Genomic DNA, 26524 nt, shown 5'->3' with positions numbered 1-26524 from the left:
CGCCCGTTCCAGCGCTGCGCTAGGGGGAGTGTTTGGTGCACTTGCCGCGCCGGGGCTCGGCGGGCTGTGCCTCCATCCCTCCCCGGGCGGCCAACCGGGAGGACCGCGCGCGCTCCCCCCGCTCCCGCCCGGCACCCGCCAGCCCCGCGGTCCTCGCAGGAGACGCTCGCCCGCCCGCCCGCAGCCCGCGGGAGATGCAGCCGCTGCCGCCGCCGCCGCCGCCGCGCGCGTGAAGCTGGGGAGAGCGGGGTCGGCGCTTGCGGCACTCGGGGGGCGTCGGAAGGGGGCTCTTCTCGGCGAGGATGCCCGGAGCGGCGGTGGCAGCGCCGGCAGCCGCCTCTACCGGGGGGCCGGCGGCGGGGGCCGGCGGGCTGCTCCCTCCTCAGGAAGCGGCCAAGCTGTACCACACCAACTACGTGCGGAACTCGCGGGCCATCGGCGTGCTCTGGGCCATCTTCACCATCTGCTTTGCCATCGTCAACGTGGTGTGCTTCTTCCAGCCGTACTGGATCGGCGACGGCGTGGAGACCCCGCAGGCGGGCTACTTCGGGCTCTTTCACTTCTGCACGGGCAGCGGCATCTCCCGGGAACTCACCTGCCAGGGCAGCTTTACGGACTTCTCCAGCCTTCCCTCGGGAGCCTTCAAAGCCGCCTCCTTCTTCATCGGGCTCTCCATGACGCTCATCATCACCTGCATCGTTTGCTTCATCCTCTTCTTCTTCTGCAACACCGCCACCGTCTACAAGATCTGTGCTTGGATGCAGCTGACCTCCGGTACGCCAGGGGTTAAAGGTCCGGGGTGCGCGGAAGAGAGGGGAGAGACCTCGGGACGTCCGAGGGCACTGAGAGGTTGCCCCCGTGGATCCGGGAGTGAGCGGGAAGCGCGGGGTGGTGGTGGTGGTGGGGGGGACCAGCCCAACATCTCATAGGCATTCCCTCAGTGCTTAGGTCAGCTTCTCCAAACTGGTGCTGGGTTCAAATTGCGAGTCCCAGCGTTCCCAAACACCAGAACCGAGGATTTGGCTCCCTGCACATCTGGAGTTGGCAAAGGCTGACCTAGACAGTCTTGAGTTCAGAAGGGTGGAAAGCTGTGGCTATGCTCTTTGGGAAGCGGCCCTTACATTTGATCAAACCGTGGGCACATTTAGCTTAGTGGTGCCAAGACTGACTGGCGGCAGCTTCCCAGAGCTTTAGCAGCCCTTTCCCCTTCCTTGCACAAAATCAAATCTCAGGGCTTCTGCAGGCAGAATGTGAATTGGGTGGCATGGGTGTCACAGGGGAATGGGTGTGAAATGTGATGTCTAACGTAGCAGGGACTTTTATGGGGTAAGTAGCTATGCTTTGGAGGGGCGGGCAGTTTGTAGACAGAAAAACTGAATGTGCTTGTGTCCAGAGATATTCAGGGGTAGAAAAGCTGCGTAGGTGTTTGTGCATACAAGAAAGCTCTTGGGTTGATTTAGGATGCTTGCTTGCTGCTTGGTTTGGAATGAATTCTAAAAAATAAAAGCAAAGCTCCAACCCTTACTCTTCATACAAGTGCTCAGATATTGATTATTTAGGCTAGCAAGGTTAACATCTTTCTCTCCGTCTCTCTCTCATTGCATCTATACTAAAGTGTCCCCTAATGTCTTAGGGAGAAATATGGATTTCTTCACTGCATTCCCCCCAACCCTCCAACACAGAGATACCTGTTGTCACAAAGAAGAGAGGTGACTTTTCAATGGCTTGAGCTGACCTATTAACTTGCGGTGAGAAATCCATCCTTTGGCAGAGATTGGTGCCTAGGTGAAGGTCATAGGAAAAATGGCTATAAAAGAGAGGAAAGCATAATAGAAAATGGGCAATTTCCTTTGTTCGTCAGGTGCTTTGGATGTTTACATTTTTGATAGGTTATAGTCAATGAATGCTCTCTCTCAATATTTGTGAGATTTTTTTCATCATACTGGAGTGAGAAGTAGGTGAGATAGCAAAGTTTTCCCATTTGAGTTCTCCTTGTGGTAGTTTAAAGAAGGAGCAGGAACTAAAGTTAAACAAGGCTATAGGAGATTAGTGATGGTTTGGTCCCAGGTAAGTGAGCAGAGGATGGAGGCTTGGATTTCTGAGCACCTCCGATTGCTGGTTTCACACATTACATTGAGTCATTGTTAAATAAATCACATCCAAGCATCTTGCTAACCATAAACCATAGCTTGTGGTACCTGGGTTTTTAGGTTCACATGACACACAGAGTCAAAATATTGGCTTTGTTCATGTTTTAACCAGGTCAGTGTGTATAAGGTTTATACTAGTTTAATAGTGAAAGGAACAGCTAATGTGATAAGGGCAAAGGAATCATAGAAGCCATTTTCCATGCTGAATCTTGAAAATGCAAAATGTGTACAACACCGTGAATAAATACATCTAATAGAGGTCATTCATAAATGAGGAGAAAGGTCTAAACAAGTCATTAGGGATTTGTTATTAATGTGAATCAGTGAGGCCAACTCATAGATGAACACTAATTAATTACAAAATATTAAAATAGAAGGTGAAAGTTGCGAAAGCCTCATGGGTTTGAACTATCTGGAGACAGCCAAAGTGAACTGCTTATAAAACAAGCCAAATGAACATACATATATCATTTTGGGCAGATGACAGGTGGTGGTAGAAAAAATGAACTTGCACTGTGTTTTTCATTAGTTATAAATTTAATGCTTCAGTTACTGTCGTTTATACTTCCTAAATACAACAGTTTCTATGAGGTAATATACAAATATGTCTTAGGACTGTGTGCCTGGTAATATAGAGAAAAATAAGTAAGCCATTGTTTTGAAATAATTAAGTAGGTAATAAAGTAGAGCTCTATTAGGTGGCAGTACCTAGTTGAACTTGGCTGATCTTGAAAAGCTAAGCAAGATAGAATCTGGTTAGTGTTTGCATGGGGGATGACCAGTGAATATCAGTCAGTGTTGTCTTTTTCTGGACCACTCAACTGATTTGTAATTGATGGTGCTGCATTGACAATACTTACACTGTTTAGCTTTGCATCAAAACATTAATTGAACTTCAAGATTGGCAAACTTCACAATATTCTCTAAGCATTGAACAATGGGACCCTAAGCTTAAACAAGACTCTTTTTGACATCAAAGCATTTAGCCCATTAGCAAACAGGTGGACTTCATTGCTGTGGCTTTTCATTGATTGGTGCAAAGCAGTTTACAAGCCTTGGTTTGGGATGAGAAGATAAAGAAAGGAGTGCAGCATCATCTGCAAAATTCAAGATTAGCGTTATGAATCCTTGTTTCAGAAGATGGCAGCTTGTCTATGCCTAGCAGGTAAAGAGTTGGACATGGCTGGTACCTGGAATGGGGAGAGAATCCTGGGGCTGTAGGCAAAGCTTGAAAATTGAAGAACCATCCCAGAAGAAGGCAACAACATCTACATGGATGTCAACAGGAATCAAACTCAATATAAAGGAGACATACTATTCCTTAGTATTTATAAAGTGCTTTGGCGATGACTTGTGCAATGATGGAATTATAGGCGTATTGTTGCTAACAGTGTAGAAATGTGTATTTATTAATTTATTTCTCACATTTATATAGCCGCCATTTCACAATAAAGTGACTCTAGGCTGCTTATAATAAAACAATCATAAAATCCAAAAAATTAAAAGTTACAATTAAAAAACGGTCAGCAATATTATTATTAACAAGATAGTGGAGAGAATTGATGTTACTGAAATTGAAAATTTAGCCATGCAATTCAGAAACCAAAGAATACATTTCCAGGCTTTGCTATTAAGCTATGAATAATGCATTCAGATATAGGTCACTGATATCATGGTTTCTTAAAAAGTGCCATATGAAGCTGTTAAATTCTGTCAGTCCTATTGAATATATAGTGTAAAGTTGTCCATCCTAATTTCTTCACCTGGTCCTGTGAATATGTTCTCCTGGCTTGCTGGTTGAGAACTCAGTCTAGAAAACACTGTTTTCAGAATCTACTTTTTCTTAGTCTTTGAAAATGGTGTGCGTTGATTCTGTGCTTTCATTGATTTCGTAATTTGACTATAACTTCTGTACTGAAATAATATTTTTCCTACTGCATTCTGTGTTCAACATGTAGCATTTATGATGCAAGAGAATCTGTTTAATGTCATCCATGAAAGTGGTATAAAAATGCGATTTAAAAAGGCAAGCATAATTTCATATACATTCTGATCTCCTGTCTTTACACAGTAAAGAATATAATAGAACTTGGTGAGTAAACAATGAAAAGCTGGGGTGGGCTTTCCAGAATCTCCACTTATGATCTCAATATTGTTCAGTTAGAGATGCTTGGGTCTGAATTTTCTGCATTCAGTGCAGGTGATAACCTCAACTCCTGCAGTTAATCGTTTAGTATATAGCTCTGTCTAGTTCTCTGGCAGCAAGCATGTTATGTCCCACTTGCCAAGCTGCAAAAGTTTAGGTTTCTATCTGCCTAATTTACAGGTGAGTGCTGACTGCTAAGGACTATTCACAAACAAGGTTTCCAACTTCGCTTTTGAGAGCCAGTATGAGTCTCCTTCCTACTGGGAATAAGGAGTGGAAGGAATGCTATGTACACTGCCTTGAACACCTGAATGAAAGGTGGGGTATAAATCTAAGAAATTAAAATAAAATGCTTGGTCGACCAATAGAATTGCCCTCAATACAAATCCATTTCCTTTCTTATTTAAAGGAATATACTAAAATATACAGGTAGCCCTTGTTTAACAACCACAATTGGGACTGTAATTTCTGTTGCTAAGTGAAAAGGTCACTAAGTGAATCTGACCTGATTTTACGACCTTTTTTGTGGCGGTCAAGCAAGTCACCATGGGCGTTAAATGAACCACATGGTCATTAAGTGAATCATGTGGTTCCCCATTGATTTTGCTTGCCAGAAGCTGACCGGCAAGGTCAGAAATGGTGATCGCATGACCACGGAATGCTGTGATGATCATAAATGCGAACTGGTTGCCAAGCACCCAAATCGTGATCATGTGACCATGAGGACGCTGTGATGGCCATAAGTGTGAGGACAGTTGTAAGTTGTTTTTTTTAGCACTGTCATAAGTCTGAACCTGTCCTAACAGCCAGGAACCGCGCTGAGACAAGGAATAGGTCTCTAGTGTTTTATTACTGCTACATAAACAGGAATCCTAACAAACTGAAGAAGCATGGGAAAAACCCAGACATATAAACCCCAAAGGCTAAGGCAGGCCCGATCTGTGTCTCTTTGAATGGCTACTTAATTCCTCAGTACTACGCATGCGCTTTACAGCCTGGATGGAAGCCCCCTGCTCGCCATCCTTACTCATGACAGAACCATCACTAAATGAATGGTTGTTGAGCGAGGACTGCCTGTATTCAATTACAACTTAGTTCACAACCCTGTGGACACCACAGAAGGTGTTTGTAGACACACTGGTGTCCACAGGGAACAGATTGAGAACTAGGCTTGCAGGTATAGTCCAAATAACAGAGTCAATTTCTTTTCAGCATTACAAAAAGATACAAAAGCCAGTGTGGGTTTTTGCAGTGGTTAAGGTGTTGGCCAGGGACCAACAACCTGAAGTTGAATCAAAACTCACAGGGTGTGGGTTGGTTCGTATTGGCTGGGAGCTTTGCAGGCAGAAAGAGTTCATCTCAAAGTAAATGTGTCTCCTTGTTTTTGCTTATGAGGGTCAGCATATGTATACAAGGGTCAGCTTTGCGTGGAGAAAGTCATTTTTCATCCAGCACTCCGTAACAGGGCTACTATACAAGAGTGCTCCAAATTCCACATTGTGTCCTTATAACTTCTTTGTTCATGCAGTAGTTATTGATTAGAATACATCTTGCACCACCATTGATTTGTGAGCAGTACATTTGCTACAAATTAACTTGTGAACTCTTAGTAGCAATAGCTAACTGTGTGGTGAAACTAATGTTAGGTATGTATTTGAAAATACTGAGGATGGTGTCTAATTTGGGAAGGAGTAGGAGTTAATTCTTTTTTTTTTTTGCAAAGGCCTGTTCATATAACATCTGACAATCATGCTTGTCATATAAGTGTGTGTGTGTGTGTGTTTAATCAGTGTATGCCATACATTTTACAAAGATCAAAGAACATATTTTAACTGTTTCATGATATCTTCTAGCATCTAGGAGAGACCTCATGTAACCCCCACTGAGGTAACAGGAACTAGTGAGGAGGATGTAAGTCATCTGTGTGAGAGTGAGAGAAATTCAGATTTTGCTTGGCAAAAGCTGTGAAGCTGAGAAGGACAGATATCACAGTATTTCACTATTCTGAAACTGAGTTTAGCCAAATATATTCAGCTGAACTAGGTGACTGGGTCTCCAGGTGTTATTCACTTTGTGTTATAAAGTTGCAGATGAGCATTATGTCTACCTTCCCTTCTCCCTTTGTACTCTAGCCTAGTAAGTCATGGGTGGCTTAAATTGTCTAAGTTTCTTAACTGAAACTAAGTTAAAAGTTCTGTAGTTTGAATTTAATAGGGATGTCTGGATAGCTGCAGCTCAGATTTTCACACTGTTCAGCGCACAACGAGAAAGAGAGGAAGCACTGGAAAAAAACCCATCTTAGCACATATCCATGGCATTATAATCCATAGCTTACTAAGCCATGGGTGAACATCCAACTCAGGAGTCAGAGCTAAATATGTTAGACTTCTATGAATGAGATTGCATACATCTATCTTTTAGAATATTATCTGCCATTGTCTTGCACGCCTGCAATAGGATCTTGGTTATGCAAATTAAAGTTTGTTTGTTTGTTTGTTTGTTAAGTTTATATAGCTGCCGATCTCACTTATGTAACTCTGGGCGGCACAGACAATTAAAATAACAAAAACCAAACAAAGCAATCAAGAAACAAAACCATCAAAGTACAATTAAAACAGTTAAGAACTATAAACAAAACAAAAAAACCATGGGACAGTTCATTCCAAAACTTACAGAGAGTAGAAGTCAACTTGCATCAGGGAAAAAAACAACTTGTTGCTCAACATGCCATACTGAAAGTTTGGGCATCTACTCAGGCTCTTGGGCAACTAGTTGATTGTCTGATGAAGTTAGAAATCTCAGTGAAATTTATTAAAAAGGAAAAAAAAAAAAGGAAAATTACGTTGTGTGCATGTATGTTTTTTTTTTTGAAAAAGAAAGATCCTGTGATCCAGTAAGCACTTTTTTAATGATTCACCTATAACTTTGCATGAGGGATGAGAAATCTGGGTTTCTTCAATAAAGTGAAGTCTTTGTGGAGAAAAATAGATGTCTTATATGAGACATAAAAATCTATAATGTCATGATTTGCCATGAATCAGATTCCATAAATCAACAACTCCTTCCACCATGAAGAATAGAAAAGTCATGGTATTGAGATGATCTAAACTGAAAATTTGCTTTCACATCAAAATGGGGAAAGATATATCCTAAGACTGTCCAATTTCCTATCAGCTGCTTTTGCTTTTTAAGAGACAGGGTTGTAGATATCTAGAAATGTGCATTGCCATATGGAATGGGATTTAGTTTCAATTATTTTTGAAGAAAGAAATAATAGTTATAATCCTTAAGCATGAAAGCACAGTAGCCTCTCAAATCATATTTGTCAAGACTAAGAGTACTGAAAAAAATGATATTTGCTGGATTCAGTAAGGCAACGAATAAGAGAGTGTATGTTACTGAAAAGGCAGACAGATTTGCATGGGTATATATTTTTAAAAGTTATAATGATTCCTAAATAGATATTTTGAAACCAGTGCATTATGTGGCATCTTACAGAAGATTATTCTCTTTAATTAATTGGCCAAATAGAATTCGAAATACCTCTGAAATAACCTTAAAATGGGCTGCTTTTAAAGAGATTATGGTGCATCCTTGATGGAACCATGTCATATTCTACCTTCTCATTTATAACAAAGAAGATAGTAATTTTTGCAACCTGATGAGATTTAACAATTAGATTTAACAGATTAGATGAAATGTTAAGAGTCGGTGGAAAAGTAATATCTAGTGAAATAAGGTTGTAAAATAAATTTTGGCTGTGTCATTTACAGGTTGGTGATATTCCTTTGGGCTATACAATGTTTAAGTGCTTAATATAGTAGCACACTTGTTTAAAACATGGTAATTATGTAACATATATTTTAATAAAACAAGTGATCTATTAAAAAAAAATGAGGTAGATATTTTTGCATAATGCCTTTTAGTTTCATTTGAACTGTAAATTAAAAAAGAATGCCACTGCTCAGCACTGGTGAGACCACACGTGGAGAACTGTGTATGATTTGTCCCAGCAGAATATTAGCTAGTTCAGAGGAGGGCAACAAGGATGATACAGGGACTGAGGACTTGCTCTGTGAAGACAAGCTGAAGGAACCCGGGATGTTCACTCTGGAGAAAAGAAGATTGGCATGATTGGTAATCATTGTTCAGGTACAATGCTGTAATTCCCTCCTTAGCCTTTTACTTTCAGGTGTTGGATTGTACTTCTATAACCTTTCCTGTTCTCACAAAATATACAGCTATTTCAGGAGAATTGTACTATTAAGAGACAGATGTTTTAAAAATGTACTGTAACTGAAAGGAGATAGAAGTGCATTGTTTTATTCTTGCTGTTTGTTTTCGTTGCCTCTTCTCAGCACATTTCTTTCCCTTTGTCCATCCTCAAAGTCACCATTTATTATTCCTTGTTTTTACTTTAGTCTTGGCAGGAATGGGCAACCCCCATTTACTTGAGGGCCACAAAACATTTTCCATGGCATATCAAGAGCTGAATTCCCAAAATGTGTGGGAACAAATTTTTATTGGGGGGAGGCAGCTCTTGAGGGATGAAATATGTTCCTTAAACCTCTGCAAGGTTTAAGGTATTCAGTTTGCCCCTTATACCCTAACTCCAAAGATTGAAAAAGGATGGGGTAACTTTTCATTCCACGTAGCCTAGGTGGGTTTTATGGGGCCATAGAAGGATGATGGTGAACATAAACCCCCGAGGTGTACTTTTTACAGCCCTGTATAAATTTGTTACCACTTTTTGTAACCTAAGCTGTATCATTTTTATTTTTTGGATAGCTAAAATGTTGAGTCACATGCTGTTTTTCTATAAAATCTTACCCATGGGTAAAAACTAAATTTGTATGTGCCTAGATTGAACCAATCTCAACATCCTTGCTAAAGATAGATTGAATTTATATCAACTGGAGCAACAGATTCAAACAGATTCTTCCCATCTTTTTCATCTTCTTCTCTGAAGTCAACTCATTAATGTGACTCTTAAAGCAGCTACAGCTTTTTTTCAGGCTTATCAGGAATCCTGAAAAAAAGATGAATAGCAGAGATAGGTTGGGTTATACCAAGTCCAAAGCACTTCTCCGAGATCATTTTCAAAATAGGCATAGCCCTATTGAATATCCTCTGCCCTGTACTTTATCCTGCTACATCATTATACTCTTAAGTCTCCTTCCCACACTCCAATTAATATTGTTAGGAAACTTATACTGAGAGCTGTGATGGAATTTTTTACCTCATTCCATAGTTCACGTATTGATTTATACATGAAACTTAAATTAGAATAGCTTTTGTTTAGCAAATTAGAAATTAGTCTTGTACCAGAACTCAAAACAGTATTTCTTAGAGCTCCGCTAGGAATCCTTCTGTAGAAATGAAGGAATTAAATCTTCGGATATTACGCCCCCAAATAAAATTAAAGCAATGGATATTCTCAAGGAAAGTTTCTAATAGAGCTTTCTAAACTGTACTTCAAGATGATTAGAATAAATCCCAGAGAGGGAAATTCTGTGTTCTGTTTCTTAGCAAGATATGGGTTTGTCATTTTCACTGTTGACTCCTTTTCCTCAACCCATGAAAACTAATTATAACTTGGCTGTCTTTTAATGTATCTTCCTAAAATTACTACTGAAATTTCAAGGGTATAAGTGGTAACTGGAGATTAGTCAAAATTTAAGCGAAGCATTGCAACAATTCTCTAATTGGGTATACAGTTCTGAAGCACACGTTCAACATTTATCTTATTTTCTTAGTGGCAGACACAGAGACCATCGTGAAACTGTGGAACAAGCATTAGGTCACAGTTCATGGGACATCATTACAAGACTATATTTGCTGTTGGAGAGTAAAGAATGAGATTGGGTTTCTGCCAAAAATAATTAAAAAGGTAATGCACATCTAGAAATTTGTCTCAACTGTCAGTGTTCTTAATACTTTCTAATTTCTAGCTGAATGTTTTTTCCTCAGAACTGTTACCGAACCCCATCCAAGCTTTCATTGAGAGACTGTTTGAAATCGTTCATATTGTTGTGGCTGGGAGCCAAAGTTATTAAGCCTTTATGTACAGTTTTGGGTTAGTGTCTCAAAGAAGGTAATACCGAAGCTGTCAGTAATGCATCTCCTGAGCCATTATTTGAATTAAGGCCGCGACTCTTGTTCCTTGTTTGCCCTCCACTAGCATTAAAGTTTTTTGCCCACCGCAGATGTAATCAATTGGTGCAATATCCTTTTTGTGATTATGGCATGGGTACATAAATTCACAGAGGTAACTGTCCATCATTGATCAATAACTCTAACCCATTTGGGGGAGAGAAAAGTACAAGACAGCCAAAATAAGTGGACATAATTGATTTGTGTGTAAAACTCCACAGCAGACCAAAAAAGGAACAAGAGGCAGAGCAGTTTCTGACATTCTGCTAGAAGAGGGCATGTGGTCTATGTTGGCAGGTGCTGGGAAAGCCTTTAGCCCAGGAGAGGTCAAAAAAGTCACACACCAAGCATTTCTATAAAAATAATTTATTTACAGAAAGCAAAACAAAAGCAAAACATATTTAAAGGACTTAGCTCCCCTTTGGAGCAAGCCTTGCTTGGCATTGCCGGCAGAGAAAAAAGAGGAAGTAAGAAACAAGTCCGGGCAGGTTTCCTCCCCCCAGGCAATTTACATGAAGCACCTGCGAGGAGACAATCAAATACAACCTCTTCACCCGGGCCTAAATGATTAGGTACAATAGCAGTCTTAATCGTTAGTAGGAAAACCTCAACAGTCTAAAGGAATCAACATACTTTTCTCCTTACATCCTTTCCAACAGGTTGAAAACATTTTATGAATTGACCTCATATGGGTCAAATCACATATACAGAGTGACTTTAATTGTGTCTTTTAAAGATTTTTGTGTGTACTGGAATTGGTAGAGAGATCTAGAGTTTGCTTCTACGATTCTGAAGCCCAAATCAGCTTCCTGCAAAAGATTTGAAGCAGCTTTATTGGTGGAGATTGGGGAGGATTAGAAATTAAATAAAAACGGAATTACATCTCTTGGTTGAAACTTATTTGACAATTCCAGATAACTTCTTTTTAATTCACTTGTCTTTTTTTATAGCCTTTTAAATTAATGTCTTCCTACCTGTTCCTCTGACTAAAATAAGTCAGAATAGACTTCTTTTCTGGCAAGTAGTAGAAACAAAACTGTTATGCTTCTCCAGGAACTTGTGTATTTTATCAAGGTAGTTCTTAAAAAAGCTTTATATCTCCATTCAATAACGAATAGGTGTCTTCCTCTTTACTAAATCAGTACGAAAAATATAGTTCTGATTGGTTGAGACCGGTTCTTTCAGTGAAGGGGGGATTGTGGGAAATAAATATAAAATACTCTGTGCATGTCAGAATCTTCTCTCTTCTCTTTGCATCCAGCTAGGAAAAAGCTGTTGAAGCTTTGAAACTCTATTTTTAATTTGTTGTGTTAGAATAAGGATGCCCATGGAATGTAAACAACGAGGATAAAGATATGGCATCAATAGATATATGGACAGAGAGATTAGGGAGAAATTGAAAATGTCCAATTTCATACTCAGTGTCACCATGAGCAAAACATAAGATGGTATCTATGCCCTCTGATGATTTTGCTGAATCTTTATCTAGATCAGTGTTTCTCAACCTTGGGAACTTTAAGATGTGTGGACTTCAGCTCCCAGAATTCTCCAGCCAGCATGGTTGAGAAACATGTTGTTTCCCTCTGCACCCTTCTCTGAGAAATTTTTGCTATTTGTAATATTTCTGCTAGAGTATGTGTACAGGTGTGTTATAAACAAATATTTTCTGGACATGGGTGCACCATTTATTTTTTCCCCAGCATGCAACCCTTTTCTAATCTAAATACATTTGTAGAAACTAGAGAAAGCATGAGTACATGCTGAGGTCATTGCCCTGTATGGAACACCAGCAAGTTAGCTTTGGAAATAGTTGTTTGAGTTTAGCTTGTTAAAAACTTACCAGATTTGTTATAAATCACCATTTTTGCTTAGTAAGTAATGGCAAAACAAGATTCCTTGAAAGTGACATTAAATCATTTACGTTTGAGTGTGAGGAAGGAAAGTATGCCACTTCAAGATGTTCCTTGAACAAGTAATTATGGCTTGCTGCAGTGGCTTTGCTGAGCCACTTGAGACCTAGGGCCCCATGTGAGACCCAGTATTGTGCTCCCACCCACCCACCCCCAACCACCAATCTGAGCTTCAAGCAAATAGATTGACAACCTGATGCTATGTCCAGTTCTGAGAAACACAGTCTAGGAAGGATGGTGACAAACTTAAGTATGCCCAGAGGAGAGCAGCCAAGTTGCTAAGAGTTCTGGAAGTTAAAACAAGGAATGGTTGGAGGCATTTAGATATCTATAACCGCCCAGGGTTCCCTTTTAGGGGGAGATGGATGGTGATAATAAATTTGAAAAACAAACAAACAAACAAATAAATCTAAAGCCTGGAGGAGAAAAGACTGTAAAGATATATGATAAGTGTAGTGTAGAAGATGGCACAGAATTGTTCAGTTGTCCCAGAAGACAGAGCAAGGGGCAATGAGTTCAGATTACAGAGAAAAACATTTTGGTTGGACATTGGGAATAATTTCCTAATGGTAAGAGCTGTTCAACAGGCTGCCTCAAGTAGTGGTAAACTCTAATTTGCTAGACGTTTATAAAGTGATCCTGGATGGCTATTTGTCAGAGACTCTGTGGTACCCTTAAATTGTACAATTCTTTGATAAGGTCCTACCATTTTGAGGCAGAAAATACTTGAAAATGGTCATGTAAGCACTTAAATAGGCTTAGCTCTGTAAAAACAAAGAACCGAGCCAATCTAACACAGCAAAATCCCAAACTAACATTTGTGACACTGCTCCACCCATTTTGCATTACAGGTAGTCCTTGGTTAACAATGATAATTGGGACCAGAATTTCCATCTCTAAGCAAAGTGGTCATAAAGTGTGACATCACATGACTGCATTGGTTAGCAGTGGCAATCCAGGCACTCCCTGTGCCATGGTTAAGTGAGGATCATGGGTTGTTAAGCGAGTCCCAGGTGGCTTGCAAGCAAGCAAGCTGGCAGGCAGGTAAGGCATGAGGCATGAGTGCGGCAGGGCTGGGGTTGGCTGCTGCTGGGTGGAGGAGAGTGCAAGCAACTTACTGGAGTGACTTGCAACCTTCCCTGCTGGCTTCCCCATTGACTTTACTTGTGGGAAGCCAGCAGGGAAGGTTGCAAATGGCGATCACATGATTGTGTGACACTGTAGCTGTTGTAAGTGTGGGCTGGTTGCCAAGCACCCAGATGCAATCATGTGACTGTGGGGGTGCTGGAACTTTGAGGACCGGTTGTAAGCACCACCTGTTCAGCACCGTCATAACTTTGGTTGCTGAACAAGTGGCTGTTAAACAAGGACTACCTGTATTGCTCTAGCCACTGTAGATCTCACTTCACCCATGTTGTGCACCTACCATCCACAATTGGTGATGCCTACCCTGGGCTTACAACTACATTTAAAGAAGCAACTAGTTTGTTTAGTGTAAAGCAAAGAATTTGCGAACTCTGGCTTAAAGCTAGCAGTGACATCAACGCAGGCATAATTCTATATTGTGCTTAACTGTGGAAAGGGAAAATATCAAGGACTTTGTAGGCGAGGAATGAGGAGGTGATCTTGGAGAAGGTATCCAGAAGCAGTTAGGCCAACAACAGGTGTAGAAAAAGCATGCATTAAGCCTAGGGAGCTGGGGGGGGGGGGGAAGACTTTGCCCCCCACCCCCCCAATGACTCTCTGAAGTATAAGAAGGAGGGAAGGGAAAACCCAGTCAGAGTTGCAAGGGTTTGTGGTTATAGCCACATAGTTCTAGCCTTCCTGATCTGGTCTATCTTGTAGGGTTAACGATGAATTAGCATATGAGATACTTCTGGTCTTACAAATAATTACTTAATAGATCAGGAAAGTTACATATGCTCTGTGTGTGTGTCTTTACATAAGGTTTCACTTAGTGCTTACTTTACCTAATCCATGTATGTGTTCCATCTCCTGAGCAAATAATCAGTGTTTACTCTTGGTGTGGTATATATGAAGTATTAGAAAAGGTGTGAAATTGCTGACAGTAACTAATGCCACTTCCTTGTTGTTGTACTCCCAGCATATCAGATTAATTATTAATACAAAAGTCTTAACTGCTCAATTATTTCTCGTGTTAGATTGATGTCTGATGATGAGGAAGCAGACATAGGTGCCATGTATTTTTATGTAAGTTTTTAGGTGTTCAATTTTCATTGTCTGACCTTGATAAGTAAGGTGATTTATTTATTTATAAACAAGGAATCTATGGCTTTTACATACGGAACAAGGAATGTATACTTATGGCAGACTTTTGGAGAATATAGAATATATATGCACCTTCCCGAAAATCTAAATCATTGAAAGGCTGGAAAGGGAGACTCCTGCTGAATGCAAATCCTAGTAACTTGGGTAAGGACCAAATCTGGGGTGAGATATTAGTTCAAGTGCACAGAGATCACATCACACTAATTTATTATATATACATACACATACAGGTAGTCCTCACTTAACAACCACAATTGAGCCCAGATTTTCAGTTGTAAGTCGTAATGGTTAAGTCAGTCCAGACTGGTTTTTATGACCTTTTTTACCATGGTCATTAAGCAAATCAAGATCGGGGCTTCTGGCTTCCTTTGGTCGTTAAGTGAATGGCGTGGTCGTTAAGCAAATCAGGAGTTACTTTGCAGTACTGTGGGGGGGGGAGTGTGATAGTCATATGTTTTCCACCAAATTCAATACAATAATAAGTCAATACAGTGTTGTATGGAAAACGTACTTACCTTTCTTCTACAGTAAGGCATACAGAAACTTCCCTCTGCTGGTCCTCCACAGCAATGAAGGAATAAAAGGCACGCCGGCTGCTAAATCACAGGAAGTTGCATGACCATGTGACCGGGCCTGCTGCGAAGGCCCAGGATGTCCTGCAATCACGTGACCGGGCCTGCTGTGAAGGCCCTGGATGTCACATAATCATGTGACCAGGGGGAAAAACCTACACGTGATCACATGGGCCTCAGAAATTTAATGTGGTAACCCTGGATGACTTCCGGGTACCAAAGGGCAGTCACGTGAACCAAAATGGCCACCGCTTCCGGGTTGGCCAAATCTGGATCATGTGATCGTGGAGGCCTCGTGAGGGTTGTAATTTTGCACCTTGGTCAGAAATCTACTCGTGGGGTACCACTGTAACTTCATACGGCCTTTAAGAGACCGATGGGTGAGAATTATCTGTACACATACACATACACAGAACCTGGCAATACTGTATGTTGTAGCAGGGTTGGTATCTGAAAGCAGCAGGATGGTGTAAAATTGACCTATGCGCCCTGGGTATTTATGCTAGGAATAGGACTGGGAGAAATCTTCAGGGAGATTCTCAATAATGGGCACGTCTGTACAGAGAGGAATAGGTCAACTCACATGACCCATGGATTCCAGTGTCTAAACACAAATACACAGTGCTTGGGGAATAAACAGGAAGACCTAAAAGCTGTTATTCCAAGACTGCAAATATGATTTAGTAGACATGACTGAAACCTGGTGGAATGAATCTCATGAGGAAGTGCGATAATTATTCAGAAGGAGCAAGCCCTCCAGAAGGGTAGAAGTAGTACCATAAGTGAAGGAAATGCAGGCATGTATTGAGATCAGGAGTCTGAAGACAAGAGTCTAGTCAAGAGCATATGAGTCTGAATGCAAGAAAAGGGAAACAAAAGCCATTTTTGTGGGGGAGTGCTAGAGATTGCCAATAGGAGAGACTGGCAATCTATAGCACTCCCAAGGTAAGTAAAACTCCTAGTTGCCACGAACAAGTTTAAGTTTCCCGGATATCTAAGAGTATGGGGGGAAAAACCTTGCAGGTGTCATCCCAGAGCCCCTTTTTTTGATATTTGAGACATCATAGAGGATTAGCATAGTGCCAGAGCATTGGAGCTAGGAAAATGTTCCTATCTTTAAAAAAAAGAGCCAGGTAACTACAGGAAGCTTGATATGGATACCAGGCAATATTCTGGAACAGGTTATTAAGTAGTTGGTTTGTCAGCATTTAGAAAATAATGCATTGCTTGAGAGGAGTTAGCACGAATAGCCCTGGGGTAAGGTGGTTGGGGCCCTTCCTGGACTGTAGGTGGATGTGGTTAGGCAGATCCTCCACTGGTTCTTCCTAATTTTTAATTTTTTTCCCATAATTATTTTATTCTATTTTTAATCTGTTGGTTTTATTGTGCACTGCCCCAAGTCGATTTGTAGTGCCTCAATTGAATAAATTAAGTGTAGTTAATAAAGAAATTATGCCAAATGAATCTGATCTCTTTTGTTGACCAGTTTAGTTTACCAAGGCAATGTGGTGGGCATAGTGTATCTTGAATTCAGCAAATACGGGCTTGAGGTAGATTTTGGAAGTAAATTTTTAATGGATATCAGGAATGATTTCCCCACAGTGAGAGCTGTTCAGCAATGGAACAAATTCATTAGGAGGTGATGGGCCGTTCTTTGCTGGATGATTGAGTATTCAAGCAGATACTGGTTGGGAAAGTTGTACTAGCAGATTCCTGCACTGGATGGGGTAGTCCTTTTATTTTATGATTTTTTTTCTTCAACACTAACATTTGTACCAGTTGTTATAACTCTACTCTTTGACCTGACGCTGTCATTCCCATATGGATCTCTAAAATAATCCTTCCAGCCTTTTCTCATTTCAGTTCCATCTCAAATCATTTCACTGGGTTTATTTTTTTTATTCCATTCTGTCGTGTTCACTGTTCCAATGTTCCTGGTACATCGTAACGTTTCGCATGTCATTTGCCTGATACGTGTTTGGTCTCCGGAGGGAGGAGGATTCCTTTTCGGGGAGTTGTTATCTCTTGGCTGCTGGGTTGGAATGTGTTTGGGTTATCTCCTGTGTTCAAGGTTGCTTTCCCAGGATGTGTGGAACACGGTGAACAGCACCTGGGAGGGGGGTGGTTGCTATGGCTGGTAGGGGGGAGGGATTACGTTTGAGCCGAGGGTTTTTAGTTTGTATTTGGCGCGCTTTTCGTTATTCTCAGCTTTCTCTGTATTTGCATACTATTCTTCCAATAAATCAGATATCATTAAGTATCTGCTTGTGAGTCTGAGTATATCAGGATAGGCAATCATTACACATTCACCCTTTGGGGCTCTCCATGTTTTTCCCTCTTTACCCACTCCCAAACCAATTTTGGGTTTCCATCACAACGACTACCCATTTTCTCCATCTCTTGCTCTTTTTGATTACATTCTTTATTACTTTTTCCACCTCTGCAATATCTTCCTCACATCCTTCTTTTCTGCATCAGTCCCTCACTTTATGCACTTTCTTCTCACCCAGGGCTTCATCGTTCCACTAAACATATTTTTTTTAATAGTTCACATTATCATAACTACATACGTGCTTCTCTAGCATTTTGTAACATGTTCTTTGTTCTGTTCCAGGCAGTTTTCACATCTTTATTCCTTAGGCCCACCTTCCAATCATTCTTTTGGGAGAGTAATCTAGCTTCAATTATTTTCTAATACAGGTCTTGTACGTTCTGTTCTTGCAGTTGTTCTACTTTAATTGTAGTTCCTTCTTTCAAAAATCCAGTTTTAACGCATGCTAAATGGTCAATCCCACATTCAGAACCTTTCATCTTCCTTGTATCCTTCAATAATTTACTCAATCCTTCACCATAATCAAGTCAGTCAATAGTTATATTCATTCCTTGGCCTTGTGTAACAGATCTTCTAAGATACCTGCCTGCAATCACTATACTTTCTTATCCTTGGGTCTTCAAACAGACCAATTACTTTTTCTGTCCTCACTTGTATCATTCTGGCCTATCCATTCATGTTACTTAGGACAGTAATTTTTTTCCCCAAGATTGCAGTGCTGCAAAATGATGTATAGTTTTTCTGAGGACTCATTTCTGGTTCTTCCATTGTCAGTGTTTATTGGAACATAGCACACAATTACCACCAGGCTATGGATTTCTACTTTCATACACACCGACAATAACTTCGATGATATCAGTTTATCCTTTCTGATATACATTAGCCCTTTCATTCATAATTAAACCTTTCCCTTCTTGCATGCATTCAGTCAGTTCCATTCCGTAAGATCAGACCACCTTCATTCCAATCAATTATATCCATCCACTTTTTCTTAATTTCACAGACACAGAATTTATCTATTTTCTTTCCTTCATTTCTTTCCTTAATATATGCTCTTTATCATTTACTACTGTCAAGACCCACATAGATGGCAAACCAACAAGCAAGAACCACACAGATTTCAGAAAGGTATATTTAATGCTAGTCAGGATAAAAGCATAACCTCGAAAACTGTAAAAGTAAGTTTCCAGGTAGATATATTGCAAATCTACTAAGTCAGAGTCACTTTGAAATGTTTCTTTCCGTGGCTCCCACCTCTTGACTGGGAAAGATGTTCCTGCATCCACTGAACTCTCCACCTGATTCCCACAGTTTCTTACACATACTTTTACATGCCAAATCACAGCTTCTATATGCCATGGTTGTTAGTTGCATGGGAGTCACATTGAATTGATGCAACTACTCCCACAGTGGAGATAAATAGCTGTTGAATTTCTTGAACATTGTCAAGCACAGAGTGTTAATCAGAAATCATCTGAACTCTGATAGTTATCTAACCCAGTGTTTCTCAACCTTGACAACTTGAAGATGTGTGGACTTCAATTCCCAGAACACCTTAGCTAGCCTTGCTGGCTGGAGAATTCTGGGAGTTGAAGTCCACACATGTTAGAGTTCCTAAAGTTGAGAAACACAGATCTAGCCATATACCTTCACGTGAAAATGATTTCAGTGGCCTGGTACCATAAGACCAAGTGCTATTTTTAAATGACCTTAAGGTAACATCATGACCATGACAAACATCTCTCTCTCTCTTGCTTTCTACAAACTAAATTTTATTCCTTGAATAAATTGTTGTTCTGATATGCCAGTATGGCAGTACAATGACAGTGTCCAGTGGTTACACAGCCAACCCTGAAACCAGTTTATTTGGTTTGTAATATGTTATGTGTAGCCAAATTAGGATATATTTATGCACAGGAACAATAGTTGTCCCAGTACTGTAGGCCAGAATAAATTATAGAGTCAGTCAGATGAGTTGATTACTTTCTTGTCTAAACATTCATACTTTTATATACCATACACCACAAAGAAATTAACCTAGTTTTTAAAAAAAAAATCTTTATATATATATATCCTGTACTATAAATTGTAAATGAAGAATGAGGAGAGGCTGGAAAAGTATTTGGAAGAGTATTAGATATAATCAACCAACAGAGAGGAAGGGAGTTCAGTAGCACCTTATCTCTTAAATTATAGTTCAGTCTTAGTTGCAGAAATACTGGGAAGAAAAGATTCAGAATGAGCAGAGATTCCATTTTAAAGAACTCTGAATAACAGGTTCTTATCACAGTTCCCAAGTTTCTATACTTTACCCCAAATCCTTGTGTTAAAACACCTTGTTGAAATCTGTGTATTCTTTCTTCACGGACTGTGGCCTGCCTTACAGAAAGCATGAATTAGGAAACCCACTACACCCATGGCCTTTTAAACATTATGTTAGAATGGAAATTGAGTGCTAGATTTCAGGTGGAGTGAAGTATATTGGGAACCAAACAATACAAAGTCTGATTTAAGGCCATGAGAAATTGAGAATACTTCGTATACCTCTTTCAGCCATGTTGTCCATCAGTACAGTTATCAGAAAATCATAGTTCTGAGAATTCTTTAGAGTTTAGATATATTTTTATATTGATCCTAAAGTCCATTTTAAAGGTTAGTAATGTGGGTGGGGAAAGAGAAGGATAAGCTATCAACTTTGATGCCACTTTCAGTAGCAGAGGTTGATGAGACAAAGAGAGGATGTATAGATCAACTCTACTAGTGCCAGTAATGCTGAGCAGAAATCTTTAAACTCTATAGATCCTTCTTTAAAGCCAGTCTGCTGTGAAATGGAAGCCACTCTCAATTGCCTTCATGCATATCTTGGGGCTTTTCCTTAACCTGCATTTCTCTCTCTTTAAAGGGACTTCAATTTTCATTTCCTTTTCCTCAAAGCTAAATTGCACAATACATTAAATACACAGCATACAGTTGCTGTATTGGTTTTTGTTTTATCTAGATTAAAAATATGACAGCTTGATTTGAATTAGAACTACCATGCATATTGGGATTGAACTCAATGCTTCTCTCCATATTCCTTGTTTAGAAAGATTTGCACATCCTGGTATGGGTACAGGTTTGTTTGTTTTTTAAATCATTGGTACCAGTGGAGTTTTTGAGAAACAGACCAATGAATATGTGGGCTTTTAGTATTTTTTCCCCCCTAATCAAGGAGTCATTAAGCTTCTCCACATGTGTATTGGTTCAGTCTAGGCTGGGCTACTGCACATTTGGGACAGCTGCTCATTACTTACTTAAGTCTCAAAAAGTGGAATTGGTAATGCTACCTGAAATTGGATTCACCATAATTTGGCCATAAGCCATAAGTTAAAGTCCTATAATGTGTTCCCTAGAAAAAAGGCTTAGGGAAAAAAGTGGTTTGGGGCTGGAAAGTGGCATTTGCTTGTACCTCTTCCTCCTCTTCCTCTCCCCCCAACCAATCACTTCCCCCATTTTTTCACTTACTGAAGGAATATCCAACTTTTGGCGGGCTGGTATCACATTTGGAATGTTAAGAGCATGTTGAAGACACTCTTACAGAATGGCTGTCATGAAAACAGCCATTGACTAGAAAGCAAACTATGAGATTGTTCCTCATCACCCTTTCTAGCCTTCTACAATGCTGTCTTCCATCTCTGCTTAACTGTCTTTTTTGGGACAGGTGGACACACTTTCAAACAAAGTACTGGGATGCAGCTTTCCATCATTCACTTTTTTAAGTTTGCCTCCTAGGTATATATGGATCCAAAAATCAAGGAAGACGTGGAGCCAGAGGATCCCTACAGATTCCTTGGTGGAGACCCTTTTGGGTCATTAATTGGGCTTCTTTCTTCATAAGTTCTTCAATGAGCACCTTCATGTGGCATTTCCATTCCCCTTTGTCTTCTGTTCTTTCCAAACTCTTCCCTATTCTGGCTCTTCGTTTTCTTCTATTACCAGGCGGGAATTCAGCATACCACAGTTTTGTTTCCATCCACAGCTACCTGTGTTTTCTCATGGAAAATGAAAGCGTCTGTAGGAGCAGGTGAATCTTGCAACTGCTCTACATCTTGGTGGATGGTGATAGTTGCATTTTTATGTTTTCAAAACAGAATTTGTGTATGTATGACTCCAAGTGTGGTCAGAAAAAGTGGCAGGCCAGTTCTATGTCCAAAGCTTTCCATTCCAGGAATGAGGGAACATGGTGTGTTGTATAACTTTCAGAAATCTTTATGGGGATTTTTCTTTCTGAAGTCAGGAGTCATCTGTGGAACCTTGATTTTGCTTGATTTCTTGATATTTGAAGCTACTTATACATCTAATTGGATCCAAGGAAGAGTGAAGCTTAATTGTTTTAAGCTCTCATTGTGATTAACATCTTTCATGCTGCTGATTTTAGTTAGTTGTTTTCAGGGTAAAATGATATTAGAAACAATTTTTCCCCTATAATGGAATCATGTTCATTAATTTCATTAAATACAATTAGACTTTTTTTTTGTATCTTCTGTTATTTACAGAGTGTAAAACTGATCCCTTAATGAACTTAGATTAGCGGGATTCATGAAAGTAAGTCTATTATAATAGCTACCATAATTGGCTAGAAATTGCAGCCTTATTCTACAGAACTTGCTAGAAGATGAGATGAATAAACAGGAGCTGCTTCCAGTAGTTTAGAGTGAAGACATGAGAATAGCGAGGTCAGTATCACTCCTTGCTGTTTCTTTCCTTCCAGTTGCCCTCTTTTGAAATAACTCAAATCAAATCTTTATTACAGTCAAAGACCAGCATAAGGAGGATGCGGTACAATCAGTTAAAGCATAGAAAATACATTAAAATCTAAAAAATAATATAAAAGCTAATATATATATAAGTCTAAAAGAATAGGTACCGCTTCGGCGGGCAGGTAACGGCATTCCGTGTAGTCATGCTGGCCACATGACCACGGAAGTGTCTACGGACAAACGCCGGCTCTTCGGCTTTGAAATGGAGATGAGCACCGCCCCCTAGAGTTGGACACGACTGGACTTAATGTCAAGGGAAACCTTTACCTTTACTAAAAGACAAAAAATCTAAAAAGAGGGGTGGGAGCATTAGATGGGTATAGGGGAGCATAAAGTTAGTATGCCTATCAGCAAAGAACACTAGTTTGATGAATTAGATGCTCATTTAAAACTAGTTTATGGCTGAAGTGACTCTTTCTAGTTTTATTTTTGTGTTGTTTTGTGTATTTTTTGTATAAAAGTTTGTATGGAATGCCCTGTTTCACACAAAATGCTGGTCTATAACGTGCTTAATTTGCTTTTGGTTTAGCATGCTGTCTGTCATTACTCCTCTGTGGGTTTTTTTTTCTTTTAACAAATCATAGCTTTAAAAAACCCCTAATTAATATTTGAGAAAGGTTATGGTATAAGTAGCTTCTTCTGTTCTACCCCCTACAGCTGTAGTAAGGGTGTTCTTCCAAACTGGGGGCTTTACACAGTGTTGGTTTATTGTTCCAGATGTTGTACCTGAAAAATAGTAGGTCTGACCAGAACAAAAACTAAACTTAATTGATTATATTTACTTTTAAGTCTAATTAGAATTAAAAATGCAGTTTTATTTATTTATTAATTTTTTACAGTGCCCGACTCTGGGCGGTTCACAGAGAACAGTAACATAATACAACGATAAAAACAAACAGCAAAAGGTGGCAAGAGATGTCACCAAGCAGGCAACAACCAAAGCAAATTCACATTGCCCACAGGGGGCTTCCATCACCCTCACCAAAGGGCTGGGTGACCAGTCAGCCTTCAAGGCACTCTGAAATATTGGCAGGGCGGGGGCTATCCAGATCTCAGGGGGAATCTCATTTCACAGGGCAGGTGCTGCGGCAAAGAAGGCACACTGCTGGCATCCCGATAGATGGTATTGTTTAATCAAAGGAACCTGGAGCACTCTAACCTTGCTGGATCAAATTGGTGGGCAGATCCGATGGGAGACAGGCAGCACCCAAGTAACCAGGCCCAAGGGCTGTCTAGGTAATGACCAGCACCTTGAATCACACACTGAAGCAAACTGGCTGCCAGTGCAGCTCATGGAGCAGAGGTGGTACGCCCATCACTGTCCCCACTGCTGCATTCTGGACCAGTTGAAGCTTCTGGCTGATCTTCAAGGGCAGCCCCATGTAGAGCATATTGCAGTAGCCAAGCCACGAGGTGACAGGTCACAAATGATTGTCTGAAGGGCCTCCCAATCTAGGAGAGGGCACAACTGGTGCACCAGATAAAGCTGTGCAAAAGCCTTCCTGGCCACAGCTGCCACCTGCTCATCAAACAGAAGCTGTGAGCCCAGGAAGACCCCCAGACAATATCACTGTTCTCCAATTATTATTTAATAATTTTCTTTGGTGGTTTGTATCCTTTTTTAAACAGAATTAGTTATCCTGATAGAACAATATAAGAGGGGTGGAGCTGCCATTAACAGCAATGGGGCGAGGAGAAAATGAAGCACACCTCTGAGCTGCTCTAGAGGTTGAACTGACTGCAGAGATCCACATTTCTGCAGTATCAGTACCAGCCATTATGCACATTATGCATAATGTTGCTAATGTTCTTGTGCTGTGGCTACAAACGGTAGGATCAGGTCAAAAGTCTTGCAGAACAATTGCATTTCCAATTTTAGAGACACACAAATGCAAAACAGGAAGGAAAACGTGTACAGCAATCTGAGCTCTATGTCAGACGAATTGCTTTAATTTTTAATCAGGCAACTTTTCTAAAATACAAGAGGGGCTCATTTTATATTGCAATAAAGAGCCTTCCGTATGACACTGGTCCTTCTGCTTTATGGATTGGAATTTATAAAGCATGCAAAGTTAAAAATGAACATCTAATATATTTTATCCTTGGAGAATGTTATGCACAACCATCTGCAGCATGACAGGTAATGGAACAGGTATAGCAATATATTGGATTGTTATTTGAAACAACAGGCTGCATATAGGTTTGGATCTGCATTAATGAGAGATGTGGCTCTGCTTTGACATCTGTCATATTGTAGTCCTACTGCTGTTTACCCAAGAACAAAATGATGGTCACTACCAAGGTCCTTTTACCTTTATGGAGTGCATGACGCTAGCTTGATTTCATCCATCTCCTGCTGTTGCTACAACAACACAGAAAAGCAGGAAGGATTCAGTCCTTGCTCTGAATCAAGTGGAGGCTGAAAGTGCAATCTAAATGTTGAGGAAATAGTTGCCTAGTTCCAGCATGGCAGGTACAAAAAACATTAAGCACCAACTGACAAAAACAAGCCATGTTTTCCCCACTTAGCTGATCAATAGTGCACAGAGGTGAGTGTTTTAATTCCTGCTGTTCCTCTTCCAAGTGCTGTTAGCGGCCAGAGCTGCAGGTTATCCAACCATGTGGCATATGGCTCACTGACGTGCAGTGCTGGTGAGTGGCAGCTCACAGTGCCCTTAGTTGCCCTGTGTTTCAGTTGTTCTGAGATACCTTTTTCTGCTTGAAGAACTTTAGCAGCTATCAGTGGTAAAGTTGAAGCCTAAGAGATGTCCACAGGATTCATTCAACTATGCTGATGCTCCATTCCTTCTGTTGAAGATGTTAGGGGCTTTTGTGTGGCTCCTTGACCAAGAAGCACACTGTTTAGTGCAGAAGTGAAGGATTGGTAGAAAACTCTCAAAATTTCATTTTTTTAAAGAAGCATTTACTCTTGTCCATTTCCGGACTATATAGAGATAACACATTATCTGTCCTTAGGAAGTTGCAAGTCAGAAACTGACTTTGGTGCATTTGTGTATGTGAGTGCATTGCTATATTTCTCTATCTGTGAGCCTTGACTCTGTCTTACTGTAGGCCTTTGATGACTTGTGACAATTGCATAGCAGGCAGAAATTGAGCAACTGGATCTGGTTAGCATGCATCTGTTAAAGGCAAAACAACTCTTTCTGATGAGGAAGAGAAAAAAATCCTAGCATTTCTGTTCTCTTTGGATGCACTTCTTAAGCAGGTATTTTCTGGAAGTGTGGGGCTACAATTTCCATAATTACCAGGCAGCATGACCAATGTCTGTGCTGCCTGGGGAAATGTTACCCTACTTTATAAGAGCCACCTATCTTACCAGTGTTCTTGGATAAGGCAGCTTGAAGGCAGCTTGAATAACACTCTGTAATTAAAGCCCGTTTAGTGGATGTCACATTTTAAGGTTACAATCCCATCCTGAAAACTGAAAATGTCAGATATGAATGAGGCAAAATATTTCTCCAGTAAAGAGAAATTTATCTGTCTTTGTTCATGTTTATCCTGTGTAGTAATTTAATGATATTTTTGTAGCCTGCTCAGTCACTGATTGTCTTACGGATGAATTTGATTGATATTGTGCGCACAATGTCTGCTACTTTAAGGCCAGCCTTCTTCTAAGGCACACATTTTGTCTCTTTATATAGATTTTCCCATACTCAGTAAATAGCCCAAAATGCTTGTTGGGAATGGATATTTGACAGGTCTGGAAAACATCAGGTTCAGAAAACCTATTCATTTTATTATAGGATATAAGCAAATTGTGTAATATCTGACCAGTTGAGAAAGCAGAGATCATGTTGCAAGCTCTACTCTAGCACATCTGGAATTCATCAAGGGAAGCTATGATAGACACTTTTTGCAGGGCAGAGTATTTGAATGTGTTTGTTTTGAGAACCATAACAGTAAATCATGATTTGGTATGACAACTTGAGGCTGGGATTACGGATTAGAGTATATTTTACATATTTTGGTTTCCATGTCTTCTGAATACTTTTCTTAGGTGGCACACTAATTTCTGTACCAAGTGCTCACAAACAGAGGATGATAACTCTCTTAAATAACTTGTATATAAGATATACTGCCAGTGATTCAGGAGGTAATTAATAACGATTGAGAATTGAAGTCATTGGTAGCCCAATCGTCCACGGATTTATC

General features: G+C 40.2%; 1 protein-coding gene across 1 annotated transcript in view; it reads left to right on the top strand.

The window, feature by feature from the left end:
* The first annotated feature begins 240 nt into the window (after positions 1-240).
* Positions 241-26524, top strand: part of LHFPL3 (LHFPL tetraspan subfamily member 3) — a 167937-nt gene continuing 141653 nt past the window's right edge. Inside the window, exon 1 of the mRNA XM_063308040.1 lies at positions 241-774. Coding sequence (XP_063164110.1) covers positions 303-774 — 472 coding nt within the window. The 5' untranslated portion in view covers positions 241-302. The remainder of the gene's footprint in view (positions 775-26524) is intronic.

This window comes from Candoia aspera, chromosome 7, assembly GCF_035149785.1.
Source record: "Candoia aspera isolate rCanAsp1 chromosome 7, rCanAsp1.hap2, whole genome shotgun sequence".
NCBI classification, from domain to species: Eukaryota; Metazoa; Chordata; class Lepidosauria; order Squamata; family Boidae; genus Candoia; species Candoia aspera.
The sequence above is the reverse complement of the archived record's forward strand: the minus strand, read 5'-3'. Positions and strand labels throughout refer to the sequence as shown.